We start from the raw sequence: 18,118 nt of genomic DNA, 5'->3' as shown, positions 1-18,118 counted from the left end.
CAAATGAATGCTTTTTTTCCTCTTCCCCTCTCCCTTCCTATCTAAAGTCAATTTTTTCTTTTTTTTTTACAGGGACAGAGTCAGAGAGAAAGACAGACAGGGACAGACAGACAGGAACGGAGAGAGATGAGAAGCATCAATCATCAGTTTTTTGTTGTGAGACCTTAGTTGTTCATTGATTGCTTTGTCATATGTGCCTTGACAGCGAGCCTTCAGCAGACTGAGTAACCCCTTGCTCGAGCCAGCGACCTTGGGTCCACGCTGGTAAGCTTTTGCTCAAACCAGATGAGCCTGCGCTCAAGCTGGCGACCACTTGGAGTCTCAAACCTGGGTCCTCTGCATCCCAGTCCAATGCTCTATCCACCGCGCCACCGCCTGGTCAGGCTACAGTCAATTTTCTTTTTTTTTTCTTTTTTAGAGAGAGAGAGGGATAGACAGGAATGGAGAGAGATGAGAAACATCAATCATTAGTTTTTCATTGTGTGTTGCAACACCTTAGTTGTTCATTGATTGCTTTCTCATATGTGCCTTGACCGTGGGCCTTCAGTAGACCGAATAACCCCTTGCTGGAGCCAGCAACCTTGGATTCAAGCTGGTGGGCTTTTGCTCAAGCCAGATGAGCCCGCGCTCACAGATGAGCCCGTGCTCAATCTGGCAACCTCGGGGTCTCAAACCTGGGTCCTCTGCATCCCAGTCCAATGCTCTATCCACTACGCCACCGCCTGGTCAGGCTACAGTCAATTTTTTTAATCTGCATAATTTCATAGATATATATATATATATATACAAGAATCCATATAAGCACAATAATCCACATTGCAGCATTGTTCATAATAACGAGGAGCTGGAAACAACCAAATCCCCAGTGACCAGGTAGTGATATAAATTATGGCACATGCCTCGAATGAAATGCTGCGATGGTGCAGTTAAAGTAAATGAGGTAGCTCTGTCAGGTAGGAAAGAATGTCATAATATAGTATATGTTAAATGATAAAACCCAAGTTGCAAGAGACTATGTCAAGTATCTTCCTGTTTTAAAACATTTTCCACGTACGCAGAAATGTGCTCCCACATGTCCTGCAGAAATCATTACACCTGTGGTATGACTGACTCTTCAGGAGATAAAAAAAAGTGTACTGAACACATTTTTGTACTGCTGGAATTCTTATAACTAGCATGTATTTTGTCATCAGGGGAAAAAAAAGTAATGAACAAAGATCATAAAACTTTATTTAATAAATATAACCAAAGATTTCAAAATACTTTATTCCATATGTAGCCAATTAGAGAGAGGAAAAACGTTAGAAGGAAATGTCTGGAGAGATGAAGTCCAAGTGTCAGGAGACGGGAAGGAGGCTGGGGAAATGCAAGCCATAGAGAATGGGAAAATAACAAACAGGTAGAAGTGAGAGGGGTGTGCAGGGCTGCGTGACTCTCGAAGCGCCACATCTCGTGGGTCACATACAGGCACCCAGTCCTCCTTGGCAATGATGAGAGATGCTCAATTAACATTTGCGGAATGAATCAAAACTCCAGAATTTCAAAAAGTCCTCTCACAACAAGAAAGGCTGTCTCTCTTTTTTTTTTTTTTTTTCTATGCCCATTAAGTTTATTCGCCCAAAGATTAAAAAAAAAACCAATTGGCTGAACAGTGGCAAGCTCTAGCAAGGAATGATTTCATTCTTCCAAACAGACTTTGTTCTCCTGGAGGCTACCCTTTTTGACTAGGTCTTAACATCCAATCTTTACTCAAATCCTGTCTTTTTTTTTCTTCTTATCTGAAATACTGGATTCTGTTCTAATGCCTTCAAATTACATTTGAAAACAGAGTTTACTTCACAGCTCATACTTTTCAAATCTATAGAGAAAAGATGGGAGGGTCAGATCTGGTTGTGGAGACACCGTGTGCTGAGGAACCAGTAAATCAGTTCAAAGGTAGGTATTCGGGGCCCTACCTTTGGGAGGCACGCTTTGCCCTGGCACAGAGCAGGCAAGGCTGGATAAACCCAAGTGGTGTTGGGGCCTCTGAGGACGGGGTCTGTGACTCAGGCACATTTCTGGACCATCAGGAAGGGGACCTGGGGAAAGCTGGTCAAAACAATCCTAAACATAATTCTGTCCCAATATAGCTGAGTGGATTACAGGAATATGCGGCAGTGTGGAGAATGCGCTCAGGACTCCAAGAAACACCTGGTGGACACAGACAACACAAAGCTCACCCTGGGCTGACTCCTCATGGACCAATACTAGTTTCCTAAAAGAAAAACTCTTAAAAAAAACGTGTTTTCAGAAACCAGATGGGCCTGAGGCCTTGCAGAGCCTCCTCCAGGGCAGTGAGGAGCAGCAATAACAGAGAATCCAGTCAGACAGCTCGTTTCTCCAGTCTTTATTAAAGCTAGGTCCTCCTGCCGACAGCTCGGAGCAGGGCAGAAGCAGTTGGGCCCAGGTGGGGTACCGAAGGTATGCATTCGTGGGCTGTGTGAGGAGGGCCAGCACCGAGCCAGACCCCGGCCATGCGGGGCCGGCCCACCTTGCCCATGGCCCTTTCTGAGGCTCCTGTCCCACAGGGAGAGGAGAGAGACAAGGAACCAGGACCCCCGCCTTCCTGACCATCCCACCCCACCCCCGCCCCCAGCCAGACTAATTCATACCGCCACCATCCAGGCCCTTTTCCCACCCACTGACTACCGTGCCTGCTACTCCCAGCCCCCAGCAGCTCGGCTGCTGGCTCTGGGGCCCCAAGGCCATGTCTACACTAAAACAGAAGAAACTAGGTCTAAAAGGGAATGCAGTTGCCTCAAATCTTGTTTTCTGGTCCCACTCACACTGGCCAAAAAGGCATTAAAGGTGGGGGGAGGGTATCTCACACGAGCTGTGCCTCAGCAGTCTGCCCAGTGGTTCCCAATAGCCCAGCTGGAGGGTGGGGGGCGGGCCAGATGTGGGCCTTGCATAGTTGGGTGCATGGTTTGTCACTGAGCCGGGGGTTCAGGCCCACACCCCCAGAGGTGGACCACCACTGTGCAGACTGCCTGCTCTGTGAAATGGGAATCTCAACAGAAACATTGCCTGCTCTTAGTGTAGAATAAGGACAGAAGCAGAGTTAGTTAAAGGGACCTGTGGACGTCCTAGGGCCCTGACTGTGGGATGTGAAAAATGATGTCACCAACCTCGTGACTATATACTTGGTTATTAAATCTGAGTTAAGTGTCGGGCTCAGAAGGGCAGGGCCTCAGGTGTCCATTGCTCCAGGAGAGATGGCAGCCCTGGGAGTTAAAGGCTGGGGCCCAAGGCCCCAAGGATCTCTGAGCGTGTCACCTCCAGGACCAGAAGTGAGTACCAAAGGACTCAAAGGGAAGGCTGAGGCTAAAACAACGGGCGCGACTAGCACCTGGCCCATCTCCCTGCTCAAGCGGGGTGAGGAGAGTGGGCCACTCCCGAGAATAAGGCTTCAAACTCCCCTCGGGACCTGCGAACACCTGTGACCCACCCGCCAGGGCAACAGATTTGGTTTCTGGCTTTTGTTCCTCCACCCGACTCTTCAGGCCACACGAGAGATGGAAATAAATATCCACAGTCGACAAATTCAAAGCTTTCCCGGCTCCATTTCTGTCCCTCCAGTTAGAGAGGAACATCGTCCTTTGGAAACCCACAGGCTTCCCCTGCTTACCCACACGAGTACTTCCCAGAAGTACTCAAATGACCAGAAAATCCCTAAGCCTTCCACTGAGGGATGAAGCTGTCAGCAAACCCACGGAGTAGCCCATGCTCAGCCCTGCACCAGCCCCGGCCCCATGACAAAAGGGCTTCCCGGGGTTACAGACTCATCAGCCACCTGTCCCGCGGGACATCCAAGTCAGAACCCAAATAAAATAAATAACATGGCCTGATATCCCTACCGCTTGGCTTCACAGCACCGACCAGGGATGTTGCAGTGTTTCTCCGGGGTGGCCACCCAGCCCTGGCGTCCTCCGCGCGGCTCTCCTCTCTGCCTGTGACCCCCATAAGCTGGGCAGCACGGGGGGCCGGGCAGGAGGGCAGCCCGCGGCCAGGGGCTGAGGGAAGGCACCACGCCGAGACTGGGACCCTCAGCCCGGGAACAGCGGCCGGCATACCGGGCTGCCCCTGCGTCGGCCTTGGGCCCTCACAGGATGCTCTCCTCGTAGGCGCCCGAAGGCCCCGTGAACGCAGCTGCGGGCTCAGAGCCGAAGCTCGTTCCGCCCGCAAACTCGAGCAGAGTGCTGCCGAGCACCCCCGGCCCAGCGCCCGTGCCGGCGCAGGATGGCCCCTTGGCGGGCGCCTCGGCCTTGGGCACGGGGGCGGCGGCCGCAGGGCCCGCCGTGCCGGCCGCGCCGCGGTGCGTCTTCATGTGGGTGAGCAGGTGCGAGCTCTGAGAGAAGCGGCGGCCGCAGCTGGCACAGGCGTAGGGCCGCTCGCCCGTGTGCGTGCGCTGGTGCGTGACCAGCACCGAGCGTTGTGAGAAGCGCTTGCCGCACTCCGGGCACGGGAAGGGCCGCTCGCCCGTGTGGCCGCGCCGGTGCTTGGCAAGGTTGGAGCGCTGCGCGAAGCCACGACCGCAGTCGGAGCAGCGGAAGGGCTTCTCGCCCGTGTGCGTGCGCCGGTGCCGCTTGAAGTCCGAGCTGTGGCCGAAGCCCTTGCCGCAGTCAGGGCAGCGGTGCGGTTTCTCCTCGGCGTGTGCCCACTGGTGCCGCGTCAGCGCCGCGCTCTGCCCGAAGCGGCGGCCGCATTCCCCGCACGCATAGGGCCGCTCGCCTGTGTGTGCACGCCCGTGCGCCGTTAGGTGAGCGCGCCGGCTGAATCCCGCACCGCACACGCCGCACACAAACGGCTTCTCCCCAGTGTGGCCGCGCACATGCGCTGCCAGGTGTGAGCCGCGGGCAAAGCGCGCGCCACACTCGGGGCAGGGGAAAGGCCGCTCGCCTGTGTGAGTGCGCCGGTGGCGCGCCAGGTGAGAGCCGTACACGAAGCTCTTGCCGCAGTCTGCGCAGCGGTGCGGCCGCTCGCCCGCATGGTAACGTTGGTGCTTGGCAAGGGCTGAGCGGCGCCCAAAAGTCTTGCCGCAGTCAGAGCAGATCCATGGGCTCTCCTCTTCGGCCAGGGCAGCGGGCGCCGGCTCGGCCAGCAGCCCCCCGACGGCCGGCCCGAACGCCCGCAGCCCGCTGCCTCCTCCCCCTGGCCCGCCACTACTACGGAAAGGGTCGCAGGCCAGCCCTGTGCCCTCCACCAGGGAGAGCCGGCCCCCTAGGGGTCCGGGCAGGGGCCGGCCATCAGCTGGCAGTCGCTCCCGGAAGTCTGGTAGGCCCAGGATCGGGAAGCCATCAGGATGGAGCCAAGACTTGGGATGAACGGGAAAGTGAAAGCCGAGCGGGTGCGAGGAGGGGCCTTCGCCCTCACCTAAGCCGTTGCCCAGCTCTAGGAACCGCCTGTCCGGCTCAGGGTCCTCCTTGCTCCGGGTGGCAGGTACCTCTACTGCTGCGGCTGCAACGTCCTCTCTTGCCTCGGTTGTCTCAGCCTCGGCCTCTCCATCTGCCTCGCTGGCTTCAGGCCCCTCGGGCCCAACCTCAGCTTCCTCGGTCCCGGCTGTAAGCACCGTGTCGCACGGCTCCCGCTGAGGGCCATCACCGCCAGGATCAGAGCAGCCGCCGCCGCGCCTATGGCGCTGAAAGTCAACACGAAGGCGGAATGCCTGGCCGCAGTCGGGGCAGCAATGCGGCCGGTCTGCCGTGTGCACGGCCTGGTGCCGAGCCAGCGCTGAGCTCTGGCTGAAGCTGCGGCCGCAGTGCAGACACGGATAAGGCCGCTCACCCGTGTGCGTACGCTGGTGTGTGACCAGGTAGGAGCGGCGTCCGAAGCCCGCGCCACAGAAGGCGCAGCGGTAGGGCCGCTCACCGGTGTGGATGCGCCGGTGTGTAACCAAGTGAGACTTATAGACGAAGCGCTTGCCGCAGTCTGGGCACGGGAAGGGCTTCTCGCCGGTGTGCGTGCGCTGGTGGATGGCCAGGTGCGAGCGGTACACGAAGCCCTTGCCGCACTCGTCGCAGCCGAAGGGCTTGATAGCGGCATGGTACCGCTGGTGTTTGGCGAGCCTGGACCGGTGCGGGAACACTTTGCCACACACATCGCATGTGGTCTCAGGCCGCCCGCCCTGAGCAGCCATTTCGGCTGGGAATGACCAAGGCGCCAGCAGGTTCACGCCTGGCTCCTGGCCTGTCAGGAATGGTTTCACCTCTGACCCCTCGGCTAGGGCCCCAAGACCACCAGGGTCGAGCCCCCAGCCCTCTGGAGTCTGCACCGAATCCGAGTCGTCTGGGCCCCACGTCCCAGGCACGTCCCCCACACCATAGGCTGCTGACCACAACCCCGGGGGCTCGTTCTCATCCTCAGCCACCTCCGCAAGGAAGTCCTCGTCGTCTTCCTCCTCGTGGTCCTCTATGTCATCAGTCCAGAACCAGGCACCTGAAGGTGACAAGGGAAGGAGAGAAGGGAGCAGTGAGAAGAGGCTGTGACAGGAGCACCTACAGAGCAGCCACTGCTGCTGCGCCTGTGCTGCTGACAGGGCATGAAGGCCAAATGCCTGGCCGCAGCTGGGGCAGCAGTGCAGCTGGTCCTGTCCCTGGAAATCTCTGCTTCTCCCACAGAAGCTGGGACCAGCTGCCATTGTAAGCTCTGCTCAGCATTCTTCCCTCTCTGGGTTCTTCTCCATTAAGGTTGGCCAGCAACCAGGGTCTCCCTCCTATACCCAAAGCACAACCAGGAAAGGCTTCCCTGGGCCAAGGAGACTTGGGGCTCTCTGCTCTCACCCCAACGGGCTCCAGCCACTGTGTGGACACCGCCTTGGCTTCCCTGCTAAGCCCCCCCAAGCTTGGCCTTTTCCGAGCGGCTGTGCGTTTGGGAAGTGGTCCCTAGCTGGTTCAGACTGTGGGTGAGCTGCAAGCCACTTCCCATCACAAAAGGACAAGGACGCCCAAGTTCCTGCTGTTCTGTCCTCCTCCACCAGGCCGTACCTCGACCTCTCCCTCCAGTGCAGAGTATGGATATGGGGCCAGGTCTGTAGGGCTTCCCAGTTTATAAAATGGGAGTGCTGGTATGCCTGCCATCGTGACACCACCCTGGAAGGAACTAATATTGATGAAAAGCCACTAAGTCACACAGGGAAAGAGGGAAAACCTGGCCCAGGGAGCCCCAGGGGTGCCAAAACACCTGCGTGCTTTCTCCTGTACACGCTATGCTGTATGCATCCACGTGGCTGTGTGTCACGCTGTAGGCCACCTGCATGGGAGGACCTGGCCAGCATCCAAACCTTAGGTGTGGCCCAACTTGTGAAAAAGCACGAAAGGAGTATGCTTATGTTCTGTGAGGCTGCCCTCGAGAAACACAGAAACTGTCAGCTCAGACAGTTAGCATCTGTCCTGTGCAGACCCAGCAACCCTCAACTGGCTCAGCTGCACAGAACTGAAAGTGGGTTGGCGGGGGGACCATTTAGCAGACAGACTGCAGTTATGGATAAGGAGGACCTTAGATGAACTCAACCTGCAGAGCGATCCCAGCAGAGAGGTGATACACCTAACACTAGGCTTGGATTCTACTGCCTCAGGCCCTGCAGGTGGTCGGGGCCGGGGGTGAGGGGTGGGTGAGAACTTCAGGCTCCCAGCCAGCTTCACAGGCACATGTGGCTGCACCGCAGGCCCCTCCAAGAACCGTGGAGCATCGGGGCACTGCTAGACCCTGTGGCGAGAGATTGGCCAATGCCAGCTTTTCTGAGATGTGCCCACAAACAGAACACATGTCCCTCTAAGACCCTCTGAGACACATCTCTGGCAGCCCAGTCTCATCCTGGAGGCAGCAGCGATGTTTCTCACCGGACACAGCCGGGAAAGATTCCAAGAGTCTCAGAGAATGGACACCCAGGCAGAACGTCCATATTGCAAGGCAATGGGAAGTGAGGCCCAACAAGGGCAAGGCAGGTAATTGCCACTTGAAAGGTCAGTTTCCTCATGTGGAAGGTGAGACTGATACCCCACCCTGATGCTTCACAGGGCTATGATGAGCATAAAATGTATGCAGGAAAATACTCTGAAGAATACACATGCAGACAGAGCACTGCCTGTGTTATTCTGTTTTGTTTTTTTCTTTAAAACACATCTTGGGCCTTGGACGATCGGCTCAGTGGTAGAGCATCGGCCTGACATATGAAAGTCCTGGGTTCGATTCTTGGTCAGGGCACACAGGAGAAGGGCCCATCTGCTTCTCCACCCCTCACCCTCTCCCTTCTCTCTCTTTCTCTTCCTCTCCCGCAGCCAGGGCTCGGTTTGAGCAAGTTGGTACCAGGTGCTGAGGATGGCTCCATTGCCTAGCCTCAGGTGCTAAAATAGGCCTGTTGCTGAGCAACGGAGCAACGGCCCCAGATGGGCAGAGCATTGCCCAGTAGGGGGTTTGCCGGATAGATCCTAGTCCAGGTGTGTGCAGGAATCTGTCGCTCTGCCTCCCTCCTTCTCAATAACAAAAATAAAAAAAATCCACATCTTTGAGCTTCTCCAAGTCTATCCAGGCACAATTGGCATGAGACATCGAGTGACCTTCACTAGGCTGGCGTCACTCTAGCACAAAGCCCAATACACCTACTGTGCGAGGGCCTCCACTGAACCTTCTGGAACACTGAGAATAACTCCCGGGTCTCCGTGAGACACCCCCACAGAATCAACAGTCCAATGTCCTCAGGTCGGAAACTACAGATTTAGTTCAAATTCTTTCTTCTCCAGATGAGTTGAGTGAGGCTCAAGACAGCTGGAGGAACAGAACCAGAACCAGAGCCGGGTCCCAGGCCCCCGGAGACACCTGCCCCCCTGAGAGCTTCCTGTAAGAATCTCCCCCAAATCTCCTTTCTGGAGGGTCCAGAGCTGCCTGGCCGGGGCCTGCAGGGGAGGGGAGGGGAGGCTACGAGGGACCCGAGTTCAGAGAGGGCCAGCTGGGGAGAGAAAGCCGAGGACCGGCTCAAGCACTGCCAGGACCTACAGTCTGCACGGCGCCCAAAGCGAGCCCCTCTGAGCCAGTAACTTCACCATGAAAACACTCCGAGGCTCCAAAGCCAGGACAGAGGATCACTTTCACAGCCTCCTAAAAGGGACAGCCTAGGTTTCCTAAGGACCTCCCAGCCCTTGGGTCTCCACAGTCGAGGACCAAGAGGAGCCAGCCCACAAACGCAGAGGTGAGCCCATGGTGGCCACCCTGTCTCCATCAAGCCCACCCAAGGACCCAGATCGTCAACACCAGTGCGAAGCAGTGAGCTCAAGTGAAGGCTAAAGTCAGGCGAGGCTCCGAGGGGCCGTGTGGGCAGAAATCCCACGAGAGTCTGTCTCATGCTCACCTGTATAGACACCAGTGACAATGTCTCCCTCCTCAGGACGGGGGCTATCTGGGACCCAGGGTTCCTCTCCTTGCTCCAGCCGGAAGATCAGATCCGGCTTGGGGATGGGGTATCCTGCCGTGGAGAAAAACAGAGGGCAGCTGTGGCTGTGCCCACAGGCCCTGCCCTCACGCTGGACGCGCTGTCCCCTCAGCTCTCCAGTTCCTCTCCTCTCCGCCGTCCTCTCCGACACCGGCCTGCCCGCCTCTGGAAACTCCACAGTCCCTGTTCTCTGGAACCCTGCCCTGATACCCCGGCTCTCCTGCCAAGGCTCTCCACACACCTGCTGCAGGGTGCCCACCCCTCTCCTCCATCACTCCTTCAGGCCTCTGGGGAACGAACAACGAAGGCCATAGCTGACCCAGCAGTTCTCCAGAACACATCCACCTAACTCGCCGCACTGCTGGGCCACAGTGGGACCCCCAGGACACACCCCCACCCAGAGGCACAGCTGTCCCTGGGGTGTCCCCAGAGGTGGGCTGGCGCTAATACCCTTCTCCAAGGCCCTGCGGCACCAGAAGCCGCCTTCTCACAGTTAAGTGCCTGGCAGCCATTGCAGCAGGGCGCCTCTTGGGGACAGAAGGCCCCCCTGCATACCCAAGGACACCAGGATCCCATAGTTCTCCTGCATGACTTCCCGGTAGAGGTCCCGCTGGTCTGCGTCCAGCCTCTCCCACTCCTCCAGGGAGAAGTACACAGCCACATCTTCAAAGGTCACCAGCCCCTGGGAAACAAAGCACCCTGGTCACTGCTCTAAACTGGCCCAGGTGAAGGGCGAGGCCTAGAAAGGGAGCGATGGAAGACTACCTCCACAGGACAGACTGCGGACCTGCAACACGGAGCTCACGGGGACACGGCCCAACCCCATGACCAGCAGGCCTACCAAAGCCTGACAACACTGCGGGCGGGCGTCCTGGCCTTGCCACAGCCCTTCCGGGCGGGGACCCTCTTCCCGTTCGGAGAGGAACCCTCGGCTTATTGAGGGCAGAGACGATTTACACGGAGGTCAGGGGGCGCTGTCGCCCAAGCCCTCACGGCCGTGCTGCCCGGCTGCCTGGTCCTCTCCCACTTCTCTGTCTGGCTCAAGCCCGTGGTCACGTCAGCAGGGCGAGGGCTCAGACCTGGGTGGACACGTGGCACTGACTAAACCGGGTATGGGCACCGGTGCCCCATCTGACCGGGCTCAGCAGGAAATCAGAGCCGGGACAAGTGGCAGGCACTCCCGGTAAGGGGCACAGCCTGGCCTCTGATGGAACTGCACAGGGCAGGTGGGTGGGTGGCAGTCAACACGATCAGGTCATCCCAACGGTCTGGGAAGAGCTGGCGCCAGGGTAGTGGAACCCTGTCCCCTGGCCTTGGGGCTGGAGATGGCTGGCACTTTCTTCAGCCACGTCCCAGCTCACAGCCTGCGCTCGGCCTGAGGACCACAGTGCCACTGCCCTGCCAAAAGTGGTCGCCAAGACAGTGGGTGGCAAGTCCCCGGGGAGACTCTGCCTGGTTAACTGAGCTCCAGGCGAGAGGGCAGCTCACTTGAGACCCAGCTGTCAGGAAATCCTCCTCATCGTCATTGTCCTCGTCCTCCTCCTCCTCCTCCTCTTCCTCCAGATCCGCCTCCCTAAGCTTGGCTGGCATCTGGGAGGCCTGCGGGGCTGAGGGGAAAGATCTCTTAGGGGCCAGCTGCCTTTAGGCTTCGGGCCTCACTGCTCTGGCCACCTCTGCCCCTCTGGCAAGCAGGGTCAGCGGCTCCTGGCTACTCCCCATGTCAAAGCCTGGGCCCTGACGTCCCAGGTCCGGCCTCCTGGGCCACCAAAGAGCTCTCCTGGCCTGTGCACCCCAGCCCCCCCTTCCTTCCTGCCTTCCTTCCCCGGGGGCCTTGTTCTTACCCTTTTCCTGAAGCACTGGGGACTTGGCATCACCGCCACGGCTAAGGTGGTCCTGGGTCTGCAATGCTGGACTCCGCTCCTCCGCTACCACCTCCACCACGTCCTCCTCGGCCTCCTGCACCTCCACCTCCACCTGCGCCCCGGGCACTGCCTGCGCCCCGGGGGCCGCCGGCCCTGCCACCACCTCTGCCACGTCCTCATCGTCCTCTTCTTCCACTACTATCTCCTCCTCCTCCTCCTCCTCCTCTACCTCCTCCACCTCTTCCCCCTTCTCTTCTTCCTCCTCTTCCTCCTGATCGGGACCACATTCTGACCCGTCCTCTGCCCTCTCCAGCTGGGCAGCTGGGGAGTCTGGAGCCGTGCGCAGGGCTGCCATCTTCTCTGGAACGGAGCCTCAGCTCGGCCTGAAAACACAGATGGGCGGCGGTGATGAGCCACCCTCGGCCTGCTCACAGGCTCCTCCGTGGGCCCCACGCAGGCCCTGGGCGGGAGGCAGGCTTTATCTCCCACGCTGGACAGTAACGGCAAGAGATAGGACGGGACCGGGGCTCTTTCTACGATCACACAGCACAACACACATTCCGGACCCACAGAGGCTGCCCAGAGCGCCCCTCGCGGTGACCACCCATTGTGTGGTCTCAGCTCTTAAGAGCAAGTACATCAGGGGTTTATCCCAGATCTTTATGCTCAAGTGCCAAGAGAAAAAACATGTCCAGGCAACATGACCCAAGGGTGGCCCGCATTTAGCTGAAGGGTAAGTGTGGCCTGTGAGAACAGCCCACCCAATACACAGAAGGGGGTGCTCACCCAGCCCCCAACACGCACAAACTCGGCTGGCAGGGAGTGTGGGAGGGGAGGTCTAAGTGTGGGCAGGCTGCATCCATGTGCGCCGTGAGACCGGGTGGGATGCAGGGCAGAGGTGACAGGTAAGACCACATCATTCACTCCCGGAAAAGGCCCTGCGCTGCACCACCTTGGCGTTTCTCTTGCCCCTTGCTCTGTCCCGGTCATTTGGAAAAAGCTCATTAGATCATGGAGATTTGGATCCTAGCTAAGACTGGCAAAGGTAACACCGTATAAAAAGCCCTGCGACATCTCTTCAAGTTTGGAGATCAGAGAATCCTAAGAGCTGAGCTGTCAAAGTCCCAATGGCTTCCCAGGTCCTACTCTTATGACAAAGTCGCAGCCAGTTCAAGCCAGGTGCTCAGGGCAGACACAGCCAGGCAACCTATAGCCCAGAGCCTGGGGCAGTGGATCCAGGGGACAGGAGGCTTCTGGCCCTGGAGCCACTCCTCCTTCCCAGATGTGAATGCTTCACCAGCCCCACTGAAGTCCCAAGGGCAGGACAAGTCTGTTTCAACAAGCTGGTTTCTTTTTTTTGGTATTTTTCCGAAGCTGGAAACGGGGAGGCAGTCAGACTCCTGCATGCGCCCGACCGGGATCCACCCAGCACGCCCACCAGGGGGCAATGCTCTGCTCATCTTGGGGCGTCGCTCTGTTGCAACCAGAGCCATTCTAGCGCCTGAGGCGGAGGCCACAGAGTCACCCTCAGCGCCTGGGCCAACTTTTGCTCCAATGGAGCCTCGGCTGCGGGAGGGGAAGAGAAAGACAGAGAGGAAGGAGAGGAGGAGGGGTGGAGAAGCAGATGTGTACCCTGGCCAGGAATCGAACCCGGGACTCCTGTACGACAGGCCAAAGCTCTACCACTGAGCCAACCGGCCAGGGCCTCAATGAGCTAGTTTCTACGGCTCCTTTTTGAGTGTCAACCTAACATCAGTATCTCAGATCTGAACAGGTTCGTTTCCAACAGGCGCCAAGCCCACTACAAAGACAGCAGCCCAGCATCCTGGAATGAGGGCACGAACCCCAGAAGGATCCTGAAAGGTCAGGCTGCATGGGGCCACTGGGCTCGTCCAGCTCTGCCAGCAGACAGCATCTGCCACGGAGCCCCCCAGACAGCACGAGGGCACCAGCATAACGATGCCCAGGATCATGAGGACAGTTCAGACCACTGGGCACCCAGGAGAACTTCTCAGGGATTAGCTCTTACTCCATAACTCATCACTTTCCTACTAGTGAGGTCGTGTACGCTCATTTTCTGAAATGCTTTGAGTTGCTGCTTTAAAACTCACACTTTAACAGATAGGGAGCTCGGAGAAGGCCCAGGTCCAGGGGCTGGGCTCGCCAGCACCTAGAACCCACATGTATCCCCACATGCTCCCCCTGCTGGTTCCGGTACCATTCTAGATTTACAATAACTGAGCCCAAGGTCGCAGGTGAAGAACTGTGCTTCGGAGGACCCCCCCAGCCTCCAGCCTCTAGCCTCTCCCAAAGGAATCTCACAGCCCTCTGGGTGTGTGATGGTGCTGGAAGTGTAGACTCAGGTGTGCCGGTCACCCTGAGGATGATGGCAATAAACCAATGGCCACCTCCAGGAGGATGCAGTCCTGCCCAGCACTTCGGGCAATAAGAGTGCCAGGAGAGGTTTCCCAACTGCCACTCACCTCGGGCTCAGAGGAGGGCTTTCCTCACTCAGACCTCAGGCTGCAAATTCAGGCCGAGCCCAGACGCCATGCCAAGCCTGGCAGAGACCCGCCCGCGTGGCCACCACTCAGAGCCGACTCCCAAAGGCCAGGCTGTGGTGTCCAGGGACCCACACTCAAGAGAAAACGCCATGGTCTTGGAATAAATTGACCCCGTGCCCCTCCTGCCTCAGGACCTGGCCACGTGCCCTGTGCCCTCCCTGGAACTCTCCTGCCCTCTTCCTTGCTCGTCCCCCCAAGGTGTCCCCGGAACCCCACCACGCAGCGCCCGGCCTCTGCCCTGACAGCACCCATGTATTTACACACTTCAGGAATGTCTGCTCACCGCCGGACTCCCAACCACATCGTCAACTCTAAGAAGGTGGAAGTTCCCTTTGCTCATCTCCGAAATCCCCAGCGCTGGACAGAGTAAGTGCTCAAATATTTATTGAAAAAACGACTCAACTCTGTAGTCAATGTGATGAACATGAACTTTTTGAAAACTCAGCATTTTGACCCCACTGTCACACCGCAGAACAGACTGACTGCTGTTCAAGATCCCACCCCAGAGGCATTGGAGAGTCTCCGCCTCCACAGAGGTTTGGCCTCAAGTTCCTTCTCCCAAGAACCGCACCTGCTGGAGCCCAGACAAGGGAAAGGCCCAGCAGCCATGGAAGTCGGCAGTCACGCTGCAGATGGGACGGGGGGGGGGTAGCGCACCCAATATCCCATATATCCCGGCCCAGAATCCAGAATAGAACGGTTGAAAAATGGACCTCGGTAGCTTGAGCACTACATTCGTTTTGATTCCCTGGGCCAGGTGCGTAGGTGCGTGCCCGGCATGCGCCCCAGACCTGCACCCTGTCTTCTCTGTCCAGCCTGTCAGCCCACCGGAACCTCCCTTTGCTTCCTGCCCAGCACCCGACTCCAGGTCAGCAGCCACAGAGGGTCAGGGGAGCAGCATCACCAACACAAACCAAAGGCCATCCAGGCCCGCATTTCCGCTGGATCCCTGCGCCCCAGCGTACAGTGCTGTAGCCAATTAGAACTGGGGTGACAAGACACCTTACACGGGGAGAACGGAGGACCCCAAAGACAGAAAGAAGTGGCAAAGTTTGCAAACTGTTAGAAATGTTCCACAAAAGTCAGTAAGTAGACACAGAGAAGTACGGGAAGTGTGGGGGTGTCAGTAAACCCACCCAGGAAGCCCTATGGGTAAGCTTACTGACCATACACCCCTGTTGTTCAAGGCTCTCCAGAATTCACCTCCTTCAAGAAGCCTTCCTTCCCTGACTACCAGGGTCCTCACTGTCTGACCATGGATTTGGGTGCCCCTGTTCTCCTGGGTTTGCTCCTGGTGCGGGTATATCCATGGACCATCCTGGCTGCTTCACCACCAGGCCTGCCAACACTTGTTGAATCAAACCAACGCCAAAGTCTCCCGACACAGACGCAGTCAGGAGTCTGTCCTCTCCTTCCCCTGGCCCACCGGGTCGACCACCAAAGGCCAGCCCCTCTCCCACTTCTGCAGCCACACGGGGCAGCCCAGGCCTCATCCAACTTCGGTCCTGGCAGCAGAGACTTAGCATAACAGCCCACGAGGGCCTCCATTTACAGACGAGGGAGGACCCAGACAAGGCCCCCGAGGTCACTAGGCAAGCTCACGGGGGTCAGGCCAAGCCCCCTCCATGCCTCCAAGAGCTCATCGGTCTCAGCCTCCCACGGATGTGCCCTGGCGGTGACAGCTCCTCCTGGATGGGTGTGTCCCCGGGGCGGCCACAGGCCAATCCCCTTCCCAGGCAGAGGCGAGCACCTCCCGAGGAGTCGAGGAGTCGTGCGTGTCCTCCCCAGCCTGCCTCCTCCGCGCTGCCCTCCTGGACAGGCGCTGGGGGTCGGAGCCCACCCCATCGCGCAGGCTCGGGCGAGGGGTCGCAAGTTGCAATGGGCGGGGACGCGGCCTTCGAAGGCCCGGCCAGCGCGCTGCCCTGGCCTGGCCATGCACAGGCCTAGGCTGGTGGCCCCGCCGCGCGCCGCGGCCTCCCCACCGCCACCCGGGCCAGCGCCGAGGGACGGCCGGGCCTCGGCCCCACGCCCGCGCCCGCGCCCACGCCGCACCTGCCGCGCGCGCCGCCGCCCGCCGGCCCCGCCACCCACTCACCGCGCGCGCCGGGCCGGCCGAGCCGCCGCCGGACGCCGGGGCCGGGCAGGGCCTGCGCGCCCCGCGCTACACAAAGTGACGGCCCCGGAGCTGCGCGGCGGCGGCGCGTGGGCACCGGAAGTGCCGCCGCCGGCCCCGCCCCGCCCGCGCTCACGGGGGGGCACATCCGGTCACGCGGGGTCGAGCGCAGCTTCCCGAGGGGGCGTGCGTGGAGCGAGAGGAAGCGCCCAGCGTCCGACGGCGCGTTCTGTCGTGGGCTGCTGCGCTCGTGCGCACCCGCAACTCCACACCTGGGGAGCCCGGCGCCCCCCGCCCCGTGATCCCCGTCCTAACCCTGAAGACTCCAGACCCCCACCTTGAGACCCTGGCTCACCCCTGCAGACCCCGCCGCCCTCGAACTGCCCCGAGACCCCAACCCCATCCCCGGGGACCCCCGCGAGGTCCCGCGGCTCCGAGCGCACCCCCTCCCCAAACTCATTCAACCGTGACTTGGGGACCCTGCGAATGTCAGACCTGTGCTAGGCCCACCCAGGCCTCGGGACCCTCTCCGGGACCCATGATGGTAGAGGGAGGTGAGAACCCCTATGGGGGCCTCGTGGGGGCACCCTTCCAGCGCGGTCAGGCCTGGATGTGGTGGTGGGCGGGGCGATCCCTTGCGGGTGAGGGACAAACGGGACTGAAGCGGGTAGATCGGGTTCCCACAGCTCTCCAGCCCGGCTTCCGGGTGCACTAGTGCATGTTGGGCCAAAGAAGGGTAAACGCAGGTGGGGGTGGGGTGACTTACCCAGAATCGACGAAGACCATTACTCAGGGTCAGGAGCTGGAGCAGGGACAGCTGAATAAATGCAATAAAGGTCTCAGATCGAGAAGGGACCCTTGATCAGAACCATGGGGAGGGACCGCCCCTGGAAAGGGAGGGGTTCTCCAAGCAGAGGGAGGCAGAGTGATAGGTGGCCTTGAGCTCTGTGATAAGGTGAGAGCGGTGGACTTCACCTGGCCACCCGGAGCCCTCTTCAAAAACTGTCTGCATCCACCCACAGGGGACGCAGCTGAGGTCAGACGGTGAGCTCTTGTGCCACAGAGGATAGGGCCCCTTTCAGCCTGGCAGAAGCCCCGGTCAGGAATTGTGTGGCCTGAAATAACAGCTTCTCCCCTCCAGAGCCTCAGGCTAGGCTCAAGCCCATTGAGGGCTCAAACCTCTAACAAAGGGGTTGCAGACCCTGCCCAAAAGCACCAGCTGGCCACTCTCTAGCTGAATGTCACCCCTCACAATGATTGTGTTTGGCTCATGGCAGTTTAAATGTTTTAAATTTAATAACTAAGACTTAAAAAGTGAGGGTCTCTTGCCTGACCGGTGGTGGCACAGTGCATAGAGCATCCACTTGGGATGCTGAGGTCCCAGGTTCAAAACCCCAAGGTCACAACCTTGAGCACGGTCTCATCAGGCTTGAGCGTAGCTCGCTGGCTTGAGCGTGGGATCATCTGGTCGTTGGCTTGAAGCCCAAGGTCACTGGCTTGAGCAAGGGGTCACTGGCTTGCCTTGAGCCCCCCAGTCAAGGCATGTATGAGTTGTTCAGTCAATGAACAACTAAAGTGACACAACTATGAGTTGATGCTTCTCATCTCTCTCCCTATCTCTAAAAAAGAGAAAGAAAGAAAAGAAAAAAAAAATTGAAGGTCTCTTGTAAAAAGATTGAAAAAGTCAGAAGTTCTGCCAACAGAAAGCTCCCGGTTTGCAGGGCGTCCGTGGGGAGGGGGGCCGCCAAGAGACCACAGGGGCCTGCCTCAGAATCCCCAGCCTTGTCAGGCAGGGGCCCTGTGTCGCCCCACCATCTCCTCAGAACTCCTCTTGGCCTGTCCCCACCTGGTACTTCACCCAAGACCAGAATTTCAAGGGCGTGGAGCCCGCTCGCCTCTCTCCACTCAACAAGCCTGCGCTCTGTGAAGTCTGGTCCCCGCCTGAATCTCTTCCCTCTGCTGACAGCCCTGCTCCAGAGGCTGCTGCCTCGAGGCCCCTCTGTCCCCTCCCCTCTCTGAGGGTCTCCTCCCCACTGTCCCCAGGAGCCTCACCTTCCTCCTGCCCTGTGCCAGGCAGAGTTCCCACAGCCTGTCCCCGCCAGGACATTGAGCGATG

At 58.7% G+C, this 18,118-nt stretch overlaps 1 protein-coding gene across 2 annotated transcripts; it reads right to left on the bottom strand.

The window, feature by feature from the left end:
* Nucleotides 1-2,370: 2,370 nt before the first annotated feature.
* ZNF316 (zinc finger protein 316) lies at nucleotides 2,371-16,969 on the bottom strand. 2 transcript variants are annotated; one of them, XM_066273416.1, is made up of 6 exons: nucleotides 16,769-16,969; nucleotides 11,305-11,708; nucleotides 10,952-11,070; nucleotides 10,019-10,145; nucleotides 9,383-9,496; nucleotides 2,371-6,474 (listed from the first exon to the last, which is right to left on the bottom strand). In XM_066273416.1, the coding sequence occupies exons 2-6, from the start codon at nucleotides 11,678-11,680 to the stop codon at nucleotides 4,142-4,144; spliced, it is 3,069 nt and encodes a 1,022-aa protein (XP_066129513.1). In that variant the 5' UTR covers nucleotides 11,681-11,708; nucleotides 16,769-16,969; the 3' UTR covers nucleotides 2,371-4,141. The 2 variants fall into 2 exon arrangements, with proteins under 2 accessions (XP_066129513.1, XP_066129512.1); XM_066273415.1 differs by lacking the exon at nucleotides 16,769-16,969 and adding an exon at nucleotides 15,985-16,123.
* Nucleotides 16,970-18,118: the final 1,149 nt, after the last annotated feature.

This window comes from Saccopteryx bilineata, chromosome 4 (assembly GCF_036850765.1).
Source record: "Saccopteryx bilineata isolate mSacBil1 chromosome 4, mSacBil1_pri_phased_curated, whole genome shotgun sequence".
In the NCBI taxonomy this organism is placed as follows: Eukaryota; Metazoa; Chordata; class Mammalia; order Chiroptera; family Emballonuridae; genus Saccopteryx; species Saccopteryx bilineata.
Note: the sequence above shows the minus strand (reverse complement) of the source record. Positions and strands in the feature narration are given on the sequence as shown.